Genomic DNA, 17376 nt, shown 5'->3' on the forward strand with positions numbered 1-17376 from the left:
GTAATGCTTTTCAAATGTGTACTCTCATTGGTTAATGTAGTAATTCTTTATTTGAACTGATTATCATCTGATTATTAGTTGACTGTAACTGCTTACGTGTTTTAATTTTTGTAACATTAGTTACTGCAATATCAGTAAAATCCATCAATGGCATTTACTTTCCAAAAGAGATATGAAAACAAAGGGCCCATTTTACCTGGTGAAATGAAAAAAGGTAACTAATACTAATAGAGCCATAGGAAAACTTTCAAGTAAGAATATAGTAATATAGACATATTCTATTAGAATGGTTCTGTAGTAAGACATTAATACTAATAGACTGGTAAGCATTACATTAAAAACGATTTTCTAAACTATATCTTATACAAATATATTAAGGTGTGTTTACCTTTGGTGCATGATTTCACTGCTGAGTTGTTCACCTACATGTTCTTGACTGCTTAGTTGTCTCTGACTCTTTGCAACTCCATGGCCTGTAACCTGCCAGGCTCCTCTGTCCATGGACTTCTCTGGGCAAGAATACTGGAGAGGGTTGACATTTCCTTCTTCAGGGGATCATTCTGAGCCAGGGATCAAACTCAGGTCTTCTGTATTGGAGGAAGATTCTTTTCCACTGAGTCATCACAGAAGCTCCATTTACCTACAGTATGTTTGCTCAGTCTTGTCCCATTCTTTGAGACCCCATGGACTGGGGCTCGCCAGTGCCCCAGTGCTCTTCTGTCCATAGGCTTCTTAAGGCAAGAATACCAAAATGGGTTGCCATTTCCTTCTCCATGGATTTACCTAAAGAAGATATATTAGAAAGATCAATCACTACTTTAGAAGAACCAGTCAACACTATATTACTTATTTATAATGGCTTACTAAGAAATTCTAAGTATTTTTGTAAACGGGGAAATATAAAGATTAGTAGACATCAGTATTAAAATAAGACATAAGCACTGAAAATGGAGCTATAGTATTGCTTTATAAGAATAGTAAAATTTAATATACTTACATATATATGTATATAAGTATATTAAATTTCATATATGTATAAATATTTATGTACATATGTGCATATTGGAGAAGGCAGTGGCACCCCACTCCAGTACTCTTGCCTGGAAAATCCCATATACAGAGGAGCCTGGTAGGCTGCAGTCCATGGGGTCGCTAACAGTCGGACACGACTGAGTGACTTCCCTTTCAATTTTCACTTTTCACTTTCACGCATTGGAGAAGGAAATGGCAACCCATTCCAGTGTTCTTGCCTGGAGAATCCCAGGGATGGCAGAGCCTGGTGGGCTGCCCTCTATGGAGTCGCAGAGAGTCAGACACGACTGAAGCGACTATGTGTATATATGTATGTATGTGTATATATATATATACATATATATATATATATATATATAATGGCTATATAAACTAGATAAATTCTAAAGAAACCCTTGGAAAATAAGTTTTAGTTCTCTCCTTCGTTAAGTGTATTTTCTTCTATTAGATATGATTTTACATGTTAATTCCTAGAAGGAAGAATTTTATATAGGGAAAAATAATCTGTCAGCAGAGTTCTTTCAGGTATAGACATGCATTAGCTGAGGTGACAGAAATTGCAGAGTTTGTCCTTAGTGGATCTCTTCATTTTGTTACTTTTGGGATTTTTAGTGAAAAACATTACCTTTATTTGCTTAATGAGAAAATTCCAAATATGTTTACTTCAAAGACACTAAGGCTTTTAACTCCTAAATGGTTTAAATATTTTCATTATTTATCCTTTTCTTTTGTATTAAGAAAAAGGGAAATCACACAATTAAAGAATATGCCACTCAAGAGTGGTCATATTGGTGACATATGAGACGGCAATAAATTATGAAAACATGTGATGGTAGAAGTTCTCTTTTGTATTTTATAGTGATTAAGTTAACCCGACTGGTAAACCTAGTAGAATATTTTGCTCTTTTTATTTTTGGTTTATTTTTTTTTTTTTTTAGACTTTCCCTCAAAGGTCTCCATTTACCCCTCCTCCACCTCTGTATTTTCTTCCTGCCCTACTTTCTCTGCGGCTCATCTCGCGATACATCCAGGTTCCTTACGCTCGTCTCCTCGTGCCGTACATCCGGTTCTTTATGCGCTTGACGGAAGAGGCAGGGCTGCGTTCAAAATTAGTTTAGCTAGCAGTCGACTCAGGGGCTTTGGTGGTGTGTGTTCGGAAGACCGAGACAAAAAAAAAAAGTAAAGAATTGGGCATTTTAAGATCAAAAAACAGATTTATACCTTATGAGAACATGTTTATAGGTATAGTGTCAGTTTTTACTGGAGAAAAATGGTAACTCAGACTGACTTTTCCTGTCAGGTTTTTTCCCGTAAGACCTAATAGCTGAGTGTATGTATATATATGTGTGTGTGTGTGTGTGTACATTATCTTGAAAAGTCTTATTAGTTTATTTCTTGAAAAATATCTTTAATTTTTATTCCTTGGAGAATCAGTGCCTGAAGTAGCAATGGAAAGCCAGTGAAGTTTGAGGGTTCTTTTGTCTGAATGGAGGGCTTGGGGATGCGATGGACGAGGTGGGGGCGGAGCGGGGGTGGGATGAAGAAGGGGGTTTGAAATGTCTGGATGTTGGCTGTGGGAGGATATACTGGGCGTATACTCCTACCCTGGGACTGAGAAAGCTGTTTTTGCTTTGTAACTTTTCTTTGATGTATAAGGCTGGATCTTTCTCCACAAGCTTATGGCTACTAGGGCGGGATGTTGGTTGCTTTCGGTGTGTAATTCATTTTTTCCCTGTTGGTTTGGGGCTGCTAGTCGTGTGCAGTGTTGCCTTGGTGTGCAGTTCGGCTTTTTTCCGTTGGTTTGGGGCTGCTAGTCATGTGGAATGTTGCGTTGGTTTCTCGCAAAATGTGGCTTTGGTGTGTAATGCGGCTTTTTTGCTGTCCACTTGGGGCCGCTGCTTCAGTCGTCTCTGACTCTGTGCGACCCTATAGACCGCAGCCCACCAGGCTCCCCCGTCCCTGGGATTCTCCAGGCACGAATACTGGAGTGGGTTGCCATTTCTTTCTCCAGTTGGGACCGCTAGTCATGCAGAATGTTGCTTTGGTGTGTAATGCATTTTTTCCCCCGTTGGCTGGTGCCTGTTAGAGGCGCGGAATGCTTCTTTGGTGTGTAATGCGAAATTTCTCCCTCCGCTAGGGTCTTCTAGTTGTGCAGAATGTTGCTCTGGTGTGTAGTTTGGCTTTTTTCCGTTGGCTTGGGGCTGCTAGTTGTGCGGAATGCTACTTTGGTGGGTAACGCGGCTTTTCTCCCTCCACTTGGGGCTGCTAGTTGGGCTGAATGTTGCTCTAGTGTGTAATTTGGCTTTTTTGTTTGTTTGTTTGTTTGTTTCCCTTGCCTTGGGGCTGCTAGTTTACCGGACTGTTGCTTTGGTGTGTAAACCGGCTTTTCTCCCTTGGCTTGGGGCTGCTAGTTGCGGGGGCTTAGTCGTGCAGAATGTTGCTCTGGTGTGTAATTCGCCTTTTCTCCGTTGGCTTGGGGCTGCTAGTTGTGCGGAATGCTGCTTTGGTGGGTAACGCGACTTTTCTCCCTCCACTTGGGGCTGCTAGTTGGGCTGAATGTTACTCTAGTGTGTAATTTGGCTTTTTTTTTTTTTTTTTTTTCCTCCTTGCCTTGGGGCTGCTAGGGCACCGGACTATTGCTTTGGTGTTTAACCTGGCTTTTCTCCCTTGGCTTGGGGCTGCTAGTTGTGGGGGCTGTTGCTTTGGTGCCTAATCCAGCTTTTCTCTCTTGGCTTCTGGCTACTAGTCATGGGATATTGCTTTGGTGTATAACTCAGATTTTCTCCCTTGCCTTGAGTCTGCTAATTGCGCATCTGGATGTAACAGCCCAGGCTCCATTTTGTTTCACGTGCACTCTTTTTTTTTTTAAACAGTTTTTCTCTGAGATAGTGACAGTAGTTGAAAAACTTAACCAGTATACCGAACCATTTTACTTATATGACTTAAAACTAAAGTTTTCAAATGTTGAACTGTTGATTAACTTAACAAAAATGGTCAAATTTTAATGTTCATAAAAGTTAACATTATTTTGTCTGGAGCTATGATTCTTAGTTTACCAAAATAAGTAACCACAGGTTAAATTTTCCTCAGCAAAGTATTTTATTCTCTTGTGGCTTTTATGACTTAGTATTGTAGAAGTTTTTAAATTTAAGTGTATTTTACAGATTATTTGTTGTGTAATCAATATAAACGTGAGAAAATGGGGAAATTTGAAAATGTGTTTAGTGTATTTTATGTACATTTTATAAAACTTAGATACTGTATTTAGGTTTTAATGAGTGAATTCTTTAAACACTGCAGCTCAAAACAGTTTTCCAGCAGCCTTCTAATGTAATTTAAACTTACAGGTTTTTGTTATCTGTAAAAAAACAGCATTCATTAGGTCAGGGCTTGTTTTCCTTTTTGCGTTACAAGCTTCCTTGTATTTTAAGTAAACATTTTTAAAAGTTCAGTTCTTTTTAAATGATATTGGAACATTTTGGCTCATAATTTGTTCTTTGGTATATTTTTTGCCACCTAACAGTAAAATGATGGAAGCAGATCGGCCTGGAAAACTGTTAATAGGAGGCCTCAGTGCTGAAACAACGGAGGAGTCTCTTGAAGCTGAATTTGGGAAATATGGTCACATTGTGGAAGGTAACTCTAGAATCGGATATGACTGAGTGACTGAACTGAATCGAACTCTAGAATCAACATACGTAACTCTTTAAAGCAAATGTCTACTTGATATATATCCATGGACAACTATGAGTAGTTTCAGGTTTTTGTTTTTTTAATTGGGCAAGTACTTGGCAGTCAGTGAAAGGGTCTCCTCTTACTGAAAAGGGAAGAAAACAGTGCCTTTAAAATGTACTAGTGGTCCTGGGATGTGAAAGAGAATAAGACATGGTAATAGTAGAATTATTGAGATTTACTGTTCATTTTTAGAATACTAGGAATAATATATAAAAATCAAATTATGTGATATTTTTATATCATGTATAAAACGATATATAGATTTTTGTTTTTAAGTAACTTTCAAAAGTTTGTACTGTGTTGATAACATTCAAGTATGTTAAAGGGTCTTATGAGAAATTGTCAAAGGAGTGATAATTTTGAAAATAGTAAAGTTCAATTTTATGTGACATTTTAAATTTAAAAGATTTACGTGTATTACAGTTCTCTTGATAAAGGATCGGAACACAAACAAGTCGAGAGGCTTTGCTTTCATTACTTTTGAGAGCCCCGCAGATGCAAAGGATGCTGCCAAAGAAATGAATGGAAAGGTAAGTCTTAATAATGTATGTTCTTCATTTAACACTATTGATAGATTTCTTTTGGAGAAGGCAATGGCACCCCACTCCAGTACTCTTGCCTGGAAAATCCCATGGGCGGAGGAGCCTGGTGGGCTGCAGTCCATGGGGTTGCAGAGTTTGACACGACTGAGTGACTTCACTTGCACTTTTCACTTTCATGCGCTGGAGAAGGAAATGGCAACCCACTCCAGCGTTCTTGCCTGGAGAACCCCAGGGACAGGGGAGCCTGGTGGGCTGCCGTCTATGGGGTCGCACAGAGTCGGACACGACTGAAGTGACTTAGCAGCAGCAGCATAGATTTCTTTATTGTTACAGTAGTATAATGCTTTGTAAGGCTTCACTCCTTTTTGTCACATAAATACTAGTTCCTCTGGTTGGGAAGAGATTGAAGTTAATACCAGCATTAACAAAACAGATTAAATCTGTCTTCTATTAACATTCAGGTGTAAATACAAATAGGTTTTAACCTTCAGCACTCTCCCCGTATTTCATACTGTATTTTAAGTCTTGGCATTTTCTATTTAAGTCACTCTTCAGTGTATCAGTGTTAGGAATAAAAATTTGTCCCGTAGAAGCTGAACTTTTTTAAAAAACTGGAGAATTGCTTTACAGTATTGTGTTGGTTTCTGCCGTGTATCAGCATGAATTAGCCATAAGCATACAAATGTTATCTCCCTCCCACTTCCCTCCCCATCCCATTTCTTTAGCTAGCTATGGAGCACTGTGTTTGCTCCAGGATGTGCCCCGTCTGTGGATTGTTACATTAAATAAAAAGGAAGTCTGTATCTCCCCCATTTTATATTGTGGGTAATAGGCTTTTGTACTCATGATATCCTGTTGTTAAATTATCTCTGGAACTTCTACATTCCCTTAGTGCAAATACATTAATTCCCTATTATCTACAGTTATGGTTCTAGTATATTTCACACATGTGACACATGTTGACCCTTGTCCTTTAATTTTTCAGATATGGTAGTACCTAAAAGTTAAGTTTGACTCAGCTTTGGGTCACAGAGATAAATTTTCCTTGAGAATACTTGATGGTAACTAATTCCTCTTTTTTTTTTTTTTTTATTTGTTCTAGTTGTCAAGCACTGGAACATGTAATCTGAAATTACACTTGAGTAATTTTTATTCAATAGGTGTTATATTGCGAGGCATTGATTGAATTTAGTTAGCTGGTTAATGGTTGTGGATGAGACAAAATATTTATTTTCTTAAGCACTGGCGTTCTGGGTGAAGGGAAAAAACGTACAAATAGAAACATTAATTTTACACGCAGAAATGTTAAGGAAAATAAAGTAGTAATTTTGGTGGAGCTCATCGGGTGGTGAATACTATTTTTTTCAGTATATCTAGGAATATTTGCTAAATCCTGAGTTGGGAAAGAGACACTGCATGAATTTGTGGAAAATATTTTGAACCAAGATATAGAAAATGAGACCCTAAGATGAGGGGAAAATGGCTTTTGAGGATGATTGTATTGATCTAGAGGCCATTTCAGCCAGAAGTCCTGGTGGAAATTTAGGATTTAAAATTGTTTTCCAAAAATAATGTGAAATAACAAGAGTGTATATAGTATGATTCCTGTTAGGTTTTCAAAACTCCTTTTGGTCTCTGTAAAATATTAAGGCAGATATTGGAAGATTAAATTTAAGCATTTCTGAAAAATACGAAGTAGCATTACGGTCAGTAACCCCCTGGGAACAGAAAATAAAACAGTTGTATAAGGCAAGAAATGTTAATGGCCAAATAAAGGTTCTATTTTTAAAAAAAGAAAAATGAAGAAAATTATTAGAACTAGAGTAAATACAGAGCAGCAGTTATATTGAGAAAATTTATGTTTGTGTCTAATAGAACAAATGCTAAAATATAATTATGATAGGAACAATTATTTTGAATAAGTAATAGGCATACTTTTACATACCCTTGGGAAGCTGAAATTTTAAATGGAAAATTTACTAAAATGAAGCATGTTATAGAAAATAAAAATGTGTGCTTTTTCATGGTAAAGGAGAGATACTCATCATTTAATACCAGAGAACCGTTCAGGAAGTTCTAATAGTAAATACATACGCTTTGTGTTGGATGACTTAGGAAAGGCAATTGCCAATTAAGTCATGTTCATCATATTGAAGAGCACAGTCATTTCAGGAAAAAAATGTTTGCTTTGGGGAAAAATACTGATTTAATTCATTGCAATAATAAGTTAAAATTTATGTAACATTACTGATGTTGTACTTAATCTTATAGTTTTTGGATGGAAAAACAATTAAAGTAGAACAAGCCAATAAACCATCTTTTGAAAGTGGTGGTAGACAGAAACTGCAACCCCCTGCAAGAAACAGGGGCCATCCAAGAAATCTGAGATGGGAAAGAGGAGGATCTGGTGGAGCAAGAGGGCGTATGTCTCATGGAGGAAACTTTGGTAATGTATTAAAATACAAGGACGCCATAGCACTGAAAAACTGTTAAGTTTGAACATCTAGTAAATCTCAATGTCTATTGCATTGTTAATGAGAAGAATAATCTACAAGAATATATTAAATGAGAAAATTACCATTATTGATAATCAGAATTATTTCTAAGTTGTAAAGAATTGTTGTAGTTATAAAATTACTTATGTGCAAAAAAAGTTCATCATCTTACAGGGAAATGGCTTAAATTTTATTCTTTTTTTTTACCATTGTTATCGATGCCTCTTTAACAGTTTTTCTACACAATTCATTGCTGTTGATCATACATTAGAATTTTCCAATTTTGGCAAATAACTTTATTTAAACTATTAAAAAGACATGTATATACTCTCAGAGTAGTCCTACTGTATTGTAAAAAGTACTGGAGAACTTTGAAGATTACATAACAGATAACACAGTTCAGGGGTGAACATTGTGTATTTTTGGACTGACCTTGTAGTATTTGTCTTGAGCATGTATGTGCAGACAACTCTATGCAATTCTCCACTGTCATTTTGATATGGTGCTTTTGTTCCTGGGTTCTGTTGTAATAAAATTTGCATTTTGGAAAAGTTGTCTTTGATACAGATGTAAAAGCCTCTGTTTTGTATGTATAATTACATATATGTACATACATATGCATGTTTGTGTGTGTTAGAGAACAGTGAGTTACTGCAAATGGTATTATGAAATATTTTCAAAGAAGTTTTTACTTGGTAAGAAAGAAGGGAGGCACTTTCCATTCATAAACTTCCATATATCTAACAAACTTTGTCTCCTCTACTAACAATAACCAATCTTGAAAAATAAAACATTTCACTTCTGTTTTTGACAACCAGATGTGTGATTTTTTAGAAAATATTTTTAAAAGTTCTGTTACAGGGTGTGTTCATTATAAGATCACACAGTTCTGTTATTTTCTCAGGAGATGAGAAAAGTTTACTAGCTCATATTCTGCAAAGTGTACTCTCCCAAGTGTAACTGGAATATATCTGTAAACATTTTTCTAGTTAGATAAAAAGATTTCATTACTTACCATGCATTCTTAAATACTATTAGAGTTGAACAGAACATAGCCTTTTCCTTGAAAAATTAACAGTAAAGGTTGATCCTTGAACAAAGCAGATCTGTGTGGATTCACTTAAAAGCAGGGTTTTTTGTTTTTACTCCAAGTAAATATGTACTAGGTTACTAAATGATCCAAGGTTGTTGGAGAAGTTGCATTTTTTCCTATAAAAGGAGTTTTTTATACTTTTAGGTGCATATTTTTTTTATTGTTTTGACATAACACCTATTGTGTTACATTTTTAAAAGCTTTTTTGACACCAGAATTGTATGAATTATTTTCCTCCCAGTGTGTTTAAAATTTTATTTTATCCTGGTTTTTCTCCACCTCCTCTATTCTCTTCAGACTACTATCACAGCAGTGGTTCTTTAATCATTTCATAAATTTTTCAAACTGACTGAATTGTACTAACTGATGTATCACATGAGGAAATAGTTTTATTGGTTTAGACAAATACAAATGCTGAAGGCAATGGTAGTTCTTTATTAAAGATCTATAAACAGTAAGCAAAACTTAAACTTTAAGAATGTTTACTCTACCTAAAAAATTGCATTGAAATACAGGTGATAATGGATATAGTCTCAACACGAGCTCTTCAAGAGGACCCTATCCAGTTAAAAAAGGACCATCTTCAAGATGTCAAGGTCCTTCTCCTAAAAGATCTGCTCCTTCTGTTCAAGGGCGAAGCAGTAGTGGAATGAGAGGACGAGGTAAACGTTATATAATATAGAGACTATTGTTTCTGAGTAGTTAGTAAACGTGAGCTATTTAAAAATCAATCCTTAACTTTAAGAAGCAAAATGAAAAGAGAATTACATGGACATGTTTGTTGATCACTAGTTGATTTGTGGATGAAAAATAATTCTTTAGCATCTAATTATAGATGTGTGGTAGGTGATTAACATAGAAGTGGGGAAGACATTTCTTTTAAATCTATGCTTGCTAGAGAATTCCTTGGGTTTTTTTTTTTTTTTTTTTTGAAGTTGCTAACATTTGCTGCTTAGTAGGATTTTTCACGTGGTTTCAAGATCAAGTATTTTCATGAAAACTAATATCCCATGAGTCAGCGATTTGGAATGTAGAGTAGTTTAGCTATGTTATATTGGCTACCTGGTTCATGTAATTATAAACAGTAACTGAAACTTGTCATATTAACTGTAGTTTGGATTCTTAACATATTTTTACATTGTTTGCTCTTGATACAGCTAAAAACTTTGAATCATTATCAAATTGTCATTTTTATGTATAGAATATTAATGAAGCTAAGTGTATTATGGTATTGATTTCAAAATACAAAAGAAGCTTAGAAACCTAAAGTTTCATTAGATTATTAGCCTAGTGAGCAAACAAAACAAGAGAAGTCTGACCACCAGGAATTAGTAAGAATTAGCACAAGAAGTGAGTATTATTTACAGTAAATAGTTTTCCTGTTTTGGAAGAGGTAGCATTTTTCAAATGAGCCCTTTATTGCTAATAAGTAGTTGAACTCAATAGTACTATCATTTGGAAAGGTCAGTAATTCAGGTTGCAGTTTATGTTAAATTTATCAACATTAGGAAAAAATCAAGTACTTTGTGATTGAACCTGTGAAAATAGTTTCAAAAAAATAATTAGACTTTACTCAAAGTTTGAGAGATTCTATTACTTGTAATTTAAAGATTATCCAAAATGTACAGGGAGCAGAAGATGTCAGGAAATAAAATGTTCAGAAATTACATTTATAAAGCAAGCTAAATGTGCATGAATCGGATTTTATAAGTATTTTTTTTCAATTGTTTTGGAGAGAGGAGACACACCAGTCTTTCGAATTTTTCTTTGAAATATTACTCTCAATTCTGAGATACTTATGTGAGCATTTTTAAATTAAAGGTCCAGTATTGCGGAGAGAAAATTACAGAGGAGGTCCTCGTAGACAGCCAGTGTCTTCTCGGAGAGATAACTATGTGTCACCAAGAGATTATGGTTATGCTACTAAAGACAGGTAAAGAAAAATAAAATACATGAATTTTTAAGTCATAGTTAATTTTGTTGAGGTAAAATGTATCTAACAAAATTTTAAAAGTGAACAGTTCAGTAGCATTTAAACTACTCAGAATTCTGCAACCGCTATCTCTGTTCAGTTCCAAAACATTTCATCACCCCAAAACAAAATCTATAAGCAGTTGCTCCCATTTTTATCCCCCCGTGTCCCTAGGAGACACCCACCTACGTCATGTGTCTGTAAATTTACCTAATCCTGAATATATCATACGTTCACTGTAGCCTGCCAGGCCCCACTGCCCATGGAGTTCTCCAGGCCAGAATACTGTAGTGGGTAGCCATTCCATTCTCCAGAGGATCTTCCTGAGGGATTGGACCCTGGTCTTCCATATTGCAGTCAGATGCTTTACCAACTGAGCCACATGGAAGCCTTAACAATATGTGACCTTTAATATGTGGCTTTTCCATTAGTGTGAGTGTTTTCAAAGATAATCCTTGCTGAAGCATGAATCAGTACTTCAGTTTTTGAGTGGGGGTTAAACTACCATTATATGTATAGTTAACATTGTTTGTTTATCCATCTTTATGGTTAAAGCGTACAAACATTGGAGTACCTGCTTTCAATTCAGAGTGTAAACTCTGAATTGGAATTCCTGGGTCATACAGTATTTTCAGTATTTTAAGGAACCATTCATCTTCTCCATAACTGCACTGGTGGTGCAGTGCTAAGAGCCCACCTGCCAACGCAAGAGACTCAGATTCAATCCCAAGGTGGGGAAGATACCCTGGATGAGAAAACAGCAATTTACTCCATATTCTTGCTTGAAAAATCCCATCAATAGAGGGGCCTGGTGGGCTACAGTCCACAAGGTCACTAAGAGTCTGACACAGCTTTCTATTTACTGTGCACACACAGGATTTCTGCATGCTCACCAACACCTGATGCTTTATATTAGGGTTAGCCTGTCTACTAGGTGCAGAGTAGGTGTCTCATTCAGATTGAAAAACTTTTTTTCTTCCTAAAAAAATAATGATGTTAAGCAGTGTTTTACATTCTTGTTCATCATTATATATCTTCCTTGAAGAAAAGTATATTGAGATCCTCTGAATTTAAAACTTTTTTTGTCTGTATGAATTCAGTATGAATTCTTTTCATTTATTTTTGTTTGTTTGTTTTAAGTTACTCAGGCAGAGATCCAAGTTCGCGAGACACCAAGAATTATGCTCCACCATCTAGAGACTATGCATACCATGATTACGGCCATTCAAGTTCTTGGGATGATCATTCCTCTAGAGGACATAGGTACTATAAACAATTCTGTTTCTAATCAAATAACTTATGGAAATTTTTTCTTTAACATTAATTCTCTTAAATTTAGTGATCATGATGGCTATGGTGGAAGCCGTGATAGAGATTATTCTGAACATCGAAGTGGAGGCTCTTACAGGGATTCATATAGGAGTTATGGTAAGAGTACAGTTACAACTCAGAAAGGACAGAATTAGAATTGACATGCTAGATCTACATCATTTACTCAAGTTTACTTCTAATTTCTCAGGGGAAAAAAAAAGTAATTTCTACCTAATTGATTGGTTTGAATTAGTTTTGATCAGTCATTTAAAATGATATGAAGGGTAATTTGGCAGCTTACATTTTTTAATCACAAAAATTACTGTAACATTTTTAAAAACAAAAGTGCTATTAAGAGTATGAAGCATAGGAACATTATGAAGTTCAAAATTTTAGTCTTTTCCAAAAAATTAATATTTACTTTAAACTGCTGCTGAGTCATTTCAGTCACGTCCGACTCTGTGCAACCCCATAGATGGCAGCCCACCAGGCTCCCCTGTCCCTGGGATTCTCCAGGCAAGAACACTGGAGTGGGTTGCCATTGCCTTCTCAACCACTGGAGCTAAAAAATACTGCTCTTTTTAAATAAATGTGAAAGCCCCTTCACCATGGCTACTAGTTCATATCTTCACCACAGAGGCAGATAAAGGCTAGCCTTTGAAAGATTTAGTACTTTATAGTCATGTTATAGTAGTAATGGGAAAATTTTATAATTTTATCAATTATTAATTTCACAGGGGGCTCCCACGGTGCTGTATCAGGAAGAGGTCCACCTCTGAGTTACGGCAGAGGTCGTCACTATGACGATTATAGCAGTACAAGAGATAGAAATGGAGGAGGGCAGAAAAGTTACTCATGCAGCCGAAGTGATACATACTTAAGTGGTCGTGACCGTGGTGGAAGACAAGAACAAGGATTTCCATCCTCCAAGGATAGGGTGTACCCTGCTCCTCATGAGTCATACAGTAGCTCAGGTTATGAGGCTTCCAGGGGAGGTCATGGGGGAAACCGATCTGAAAGAGTAGGCCGAAACAGATACTAAAAATAATACTCACATACCATGTTTTGTTGGCATGGGAAAATTTTGTGTGAGTTTCTGTTTTAATTCATACTTGAGTACTGCTGAAGAAAAAGCATTGGCTTTGGAGGGAAGAGCTGTAAACTTTACCCTCCATGAATTTTCAGATAAATTGAAAAATAGAATCATTCAGATAAGTTGAAAAATAGAGTTATTCAAAGTAATTTCATAGTTGTCTGCTAATTGAAAAATAGAAGTTAAAAATTTTTAATTTAATGTCTAAATTTTCAGAGTGTGTTTTGCGAAATGCCACTGTTTATTTTACTGGTGCGTTAAACAAGCATAAAAACACTTGTTTGGAGGGTGAATTGTGCTGTTTGCTTAAAGTTTCCCTTTGTGTCTTTGCACATGAATGCATTCAGAATTAAGCAATACGGTATTTCTCCATTGCAAGCTGTACCTGCTTTCTATTTAGGTTAACAAATATTACATGCTATTTTTGAAAGCAGTGTATAAAAGGTTTGACAAGTCTCTAAAAAACCTGAAAGGGATGTTTGCGTCCTTACTGAAATGTTGTGTCCAACTGTTTAAAACAATAGTATAAATCAGAAGAAAATTTAGATATATGACTAAAATGTTTAAGTCTAAAGTTAAGTATCAATTTTCTTAGCCATTCAAGTGGCTAATGACAAAAGTGCCATGATTAAAAAGAAAACAATTTGTACCTAAGTTGAGATTGAACTAGTTAAGTATTCTGAGTATGTATCTTAATGAAAGTAAATAGTTCTAGATTTGTTGGAAAGGCAGTGTTTTAAGTAATGATGATTTTAACTTCATTTTGGAGTACTTGATCTAACCCAAAAGTATAGGCTTATCTATAAGGAAAGTTAAGGGTTTTTATAGGTAGATTTAGGTATCAATAATAATACATCAACTTTTTGTTAAGAAACAAGTATAAGAGCTGCAGGACAAATGGAATTGGCAAAATTAGTGGAGAGATTTGCAATTTCCTTTTAAAGTAACAGCAAATTAGGGGAAATTTACTTTTTAAAGGTTCAATTAACAATATTTGAGGCAAACTCAGAAGACAGATTAAGAAATTTCTTAGGATTGTTCCAAATGTTAGAAGTCAAAGGCATAGTTGAATACATTTTCAAGACAAAGGATAGTGCATAAAAGTGACATTGATATTTACATGAAGTTCAAGGCAACACTGTCCAGGTAAGCAGGAACAAAGTAAGCAGTAAGTTACTGATCCTAGTACAAAGCTGAGAAAGAACAGGATATTTTTTAAGTAGTTAGATTGGTAACTTCTGAAATTGCAACCAGATCTCAAACGGCTATTTTGATGCTAGACATTATGAAAGCATAACTTTCATTTAGTTGTGCTGTAGTGTTTGTGAGGACTGAATAAGAATATAAACTTCCTAGCATAATTTCTAATTATTTCCTATGAATCCATTATGATAGTGTCTGTATTACCTACCCTGGAAACTTTGAGCAACAGAAAGATCCTTGACAGGATATCTTGTTATAATAGTGACAACATTCGTGAGTATATGAGAATGGCAACCTAGAAAATAATTTCTCCCAAACATTGCTATAAAGATTCTGTTTTTGAGCATGTTAAAGAGTAAACTCTGAAAATTATAACCAAAGTTAAAGGCCTGTCCTGTTAAAGTGTTCATTCGACAAAAATGAATTTGTTGTCTGTAGTACAGAGAATAAAAAGTAAATTTCAACTATAACTAAATTTCTCTACAGTTTATGTGTAATGAGTTACTGTTTTTAAAATCAGTTTGACCTGAAGGTTCCTGTAGTTGGCTTAATTTGAAAATGGCAATTAACCCAGAAATGTAAAATTCCCTGTTGAAAATGCTCCTGATGTAAGAAATGTTGTACCTTTCTGTTGACCCTAGCCATTAAACTGGTTTTTAGTAATAAAGAATATCAAGTTGCTTTAGAAACAGTGTTAAAAAACCTGCACAACGAAGTATTCTTCTTCTGTATGTTGATATAGAACTCTGTATCCCAGGCTTTGCTGTGTATGCTGAATATAAAGGCATAATTTGTTTAGTGTTTAGTAACTATGAATTTTAAATCATCTAAAAGTGGGAAAAAGTCCTTGAAACTGTCTTGACTTAAAGGGGTTATCTTCTTGTATGTTGCTTGTTTTTATTTGATGTTTTTGTGTTAGAGAAAACTTTCCATTTGTGATTTTTCATTAGTTCTGTATGTATTGTAAACTTTTAGTACTTTGTGTTAGGAATTTTTATCTTGAAATTAAAGTGTTACATAGCTTTCTAAAAGTGTTAGTTTGGCTTTTTATACCTACTCTATTATTTTTTTTTCTTACTGTGATATATGATAGAATTATTTTCATTTCTTAGTGAAACACCAATTTTTCCAGTAAAAACTAGCATAAAAGTTAAAAAGTATGCACATCTTTTTCTCAGCTCTTGTTTCTACTTCTCTTAATGAAATTTTCTGCTATGTATTGCCATGTAGCACATTACTTCGGAAGTACCTCTATTATTGTTCAATTTTATCTTTTATTTTTCTGGCTGTTTCCTTTATATAGTTCCATAAGCCATTGGAGTTTTGACTGACATTGCTTTACATTTATCAATGAATTAGGGCAAAAGTGACTTTAATGTTTTAGAATTTCCCGCCCATCTTTCATTATATTCAGACTCTATTTAGAACCTGACAGATTCTCACTAAAGGCCCTTATTACATCAGTTGTTAATGACATTTTCCTGTTTACTTGTGTTTGGTTTTGCTGGATTTTTTTCGGTGGCAGATTCTTTAAGAGTTAGCCACCTGGAAGCCCTGTTAGCTGCATTCCTAAAGTAATGTTTAATGCTTAGGTTTTGAATGAAATTTTATGTGTATTGCAATTAATAAATGGGTGTTCTTTTTGTTTAAAGTTCTTTAATTTAAGTGATATTTTATTAAAAATAACTTACAGTATTCAATTTCCTGCATAAGCTGGCCATCATTTAAGGACACACTTTTATTATTTGGTCTGTATCCCTGTTTTCTTCTTCCACTCCGAGGAATTAAACTTTCAGTTCAGCTCAGTCGCTGAGTCATGTTCCACTCTGCAATCCTATGGACTGCAGCACACCAGGCTTTCCTATCTATCACCCACTCCCAGAGCTTGCTCAAACTCATATCCATCAAGTCACTGATGGCATCCTACCATCTCTTCCTCTGTTGTCCCCTTCTCCTGCCCTCAGTATTTCCTAGCATCAGGGTCTTTTCAGTTGAGTCAGCTCTTCACATCAGGTGGCCGAAGTATTGGAGTTTCAAGTTCATCATCAGTCCTTCCAGTGAACACCCAGGACTGATGTGGTTTAGGATGGACTGGTTGGATGTCCTTGCAGTCCAAGGGACTCTCAAGAGTCTTCTCCAACACCATAGCTCAAAAGCATCAATTCTTTGGCACTCAGCCTTCTTTATGGTCTTACTCTCACATCCATACATGACTACTGGAAAAGTAACTTTGACTAGATGGACCTTTGTCAACAAAGTAATGTCCCTTCTTTTTAGTATGCTGTCCATCATACCTATCTATCATATGCTGTTTATCATATCTTTCCTTCCAAAGAGCAACTGTCTTTTAATTTCATGGATACAGTCACCATCTGCAGTTGTTTTTGGAGCCCAAGAAAGTAAAGCTTGTCACTGTTTGCATATTTTCCTCATCTATTTGCCATGAAGCTTGTGGGACCAGATGCCATGATCTTCGCTTTTTGAATGTTGAATGTTAGGCCAGCTTTTTCACTCTCCTCTTTCATGTTCATTATGAGGCTCTTGAATTCCTCTTTGCTTTCTGCCATAAGGGTGGTGTCATCTGAGATTATTGATACTTCTCTCAGTAATCTTTTGACTCCAGCTTATCTGACATTTCATATGATGTACTCAGTATATAAATTAAGCAGAATGACAGTATACAGCCTTGACATACTCCTTTCCTGATTTGGAACCAGTCTGTTCCTTGTCCAGTCCTAACTGTTAACTTCTTTTTTTTTTTTTAAACTTTACAACATTGTATTAGTTTTGCCAAATATCGAGATGAATCCGCTACAGGTATACATGTGTTCTCCATCCTGAACCTTCCTCCCTCCTCCCTCCCCATACCATCCCTCTGGGTCATCCCAGTGCGCCAGCCC

The 17376-nt window shown here is 35.6% G+C and overlaps 1 protein-coding gene across 2 annotated transcripts; it reads left to right on the forward strand.

Annotated features, from left to right (window-relative positions):
* The first annotated feature begins 2116 nt into the window (after positions 1–2116).
* RBMY (RNA binding motif protein, Y-linked) lies at positions 2117–15474 on the forward strand. 2 transcript variants are annotated; one of them, XM_059883968.1, is made up of 9 exons: positions 2117–2211; positions 4556–4668; positions 5191–5297; positions 7581–7755; positions 9413–9559; positions 10719–10830; positions 12010–12132; positions 12209–12297; positions 12918–15474. In XM_059883968.1, the coding sequence occupies exons 2-9, from the start codon at positions 4560–4562 to the stop codon at positions 13220–13222; spliced, it is 1167 nt and encodes a 388-aa protein (XP_059739951.1). In that variant the 5' UTR covers positions 2117–2211; positions 4556–4559; the 3' UTR covers positions 13223–15474. The 2 variants fall into 2 exon arrangements, with proteins under 2 accessions (XP_059739951.1, NP_001268829.2); NM_001281900.2 differs by lacking the exon at positions 2117–2211 and having other exon boundaries at positions 12918–13497.
* Positions 15475–17376: the final 1902 nt, after the last annotated feature.

The sequence above is a fragment of the Bos taurus genome, chromosome Y (assembly GCF_002263795.3).
Source record: "Bos taurus isolate L1 Dominette 01449 registration number 42190680 breed Hereford chromosome Y, ARS-UCD2.0, whole genome shotgun sequence".
NCBI classification, from domain to species: Eukaryota; Metazoa; Chordata; class Mammalia; order Artiodactyla; family Bovidae; genus Bos; species Bos taurus.

Coding starts and splice junctions, on each gene's coding strand:
- RBMY (XM_059883968.1), top strand. CDS start 4,560: ATGATGGAAGCAGATCGGCCTGGAAAACTGTTAATAGGAGGCCTCAGT. Junction 12,133..12,208: donor CATTCCTCTAGAGGACATAG/GTACTATAAACA, acceptor TCTTAAATTTAG/TGATCATGATGGCTATGGTG. Junction 12,298..12,917: donor GGATTCATATAGGAGTTATG/GTAAGAGTACAG, acceptor TTAATTTCACAG/GGGGCTCCCACGGTGCTGTA.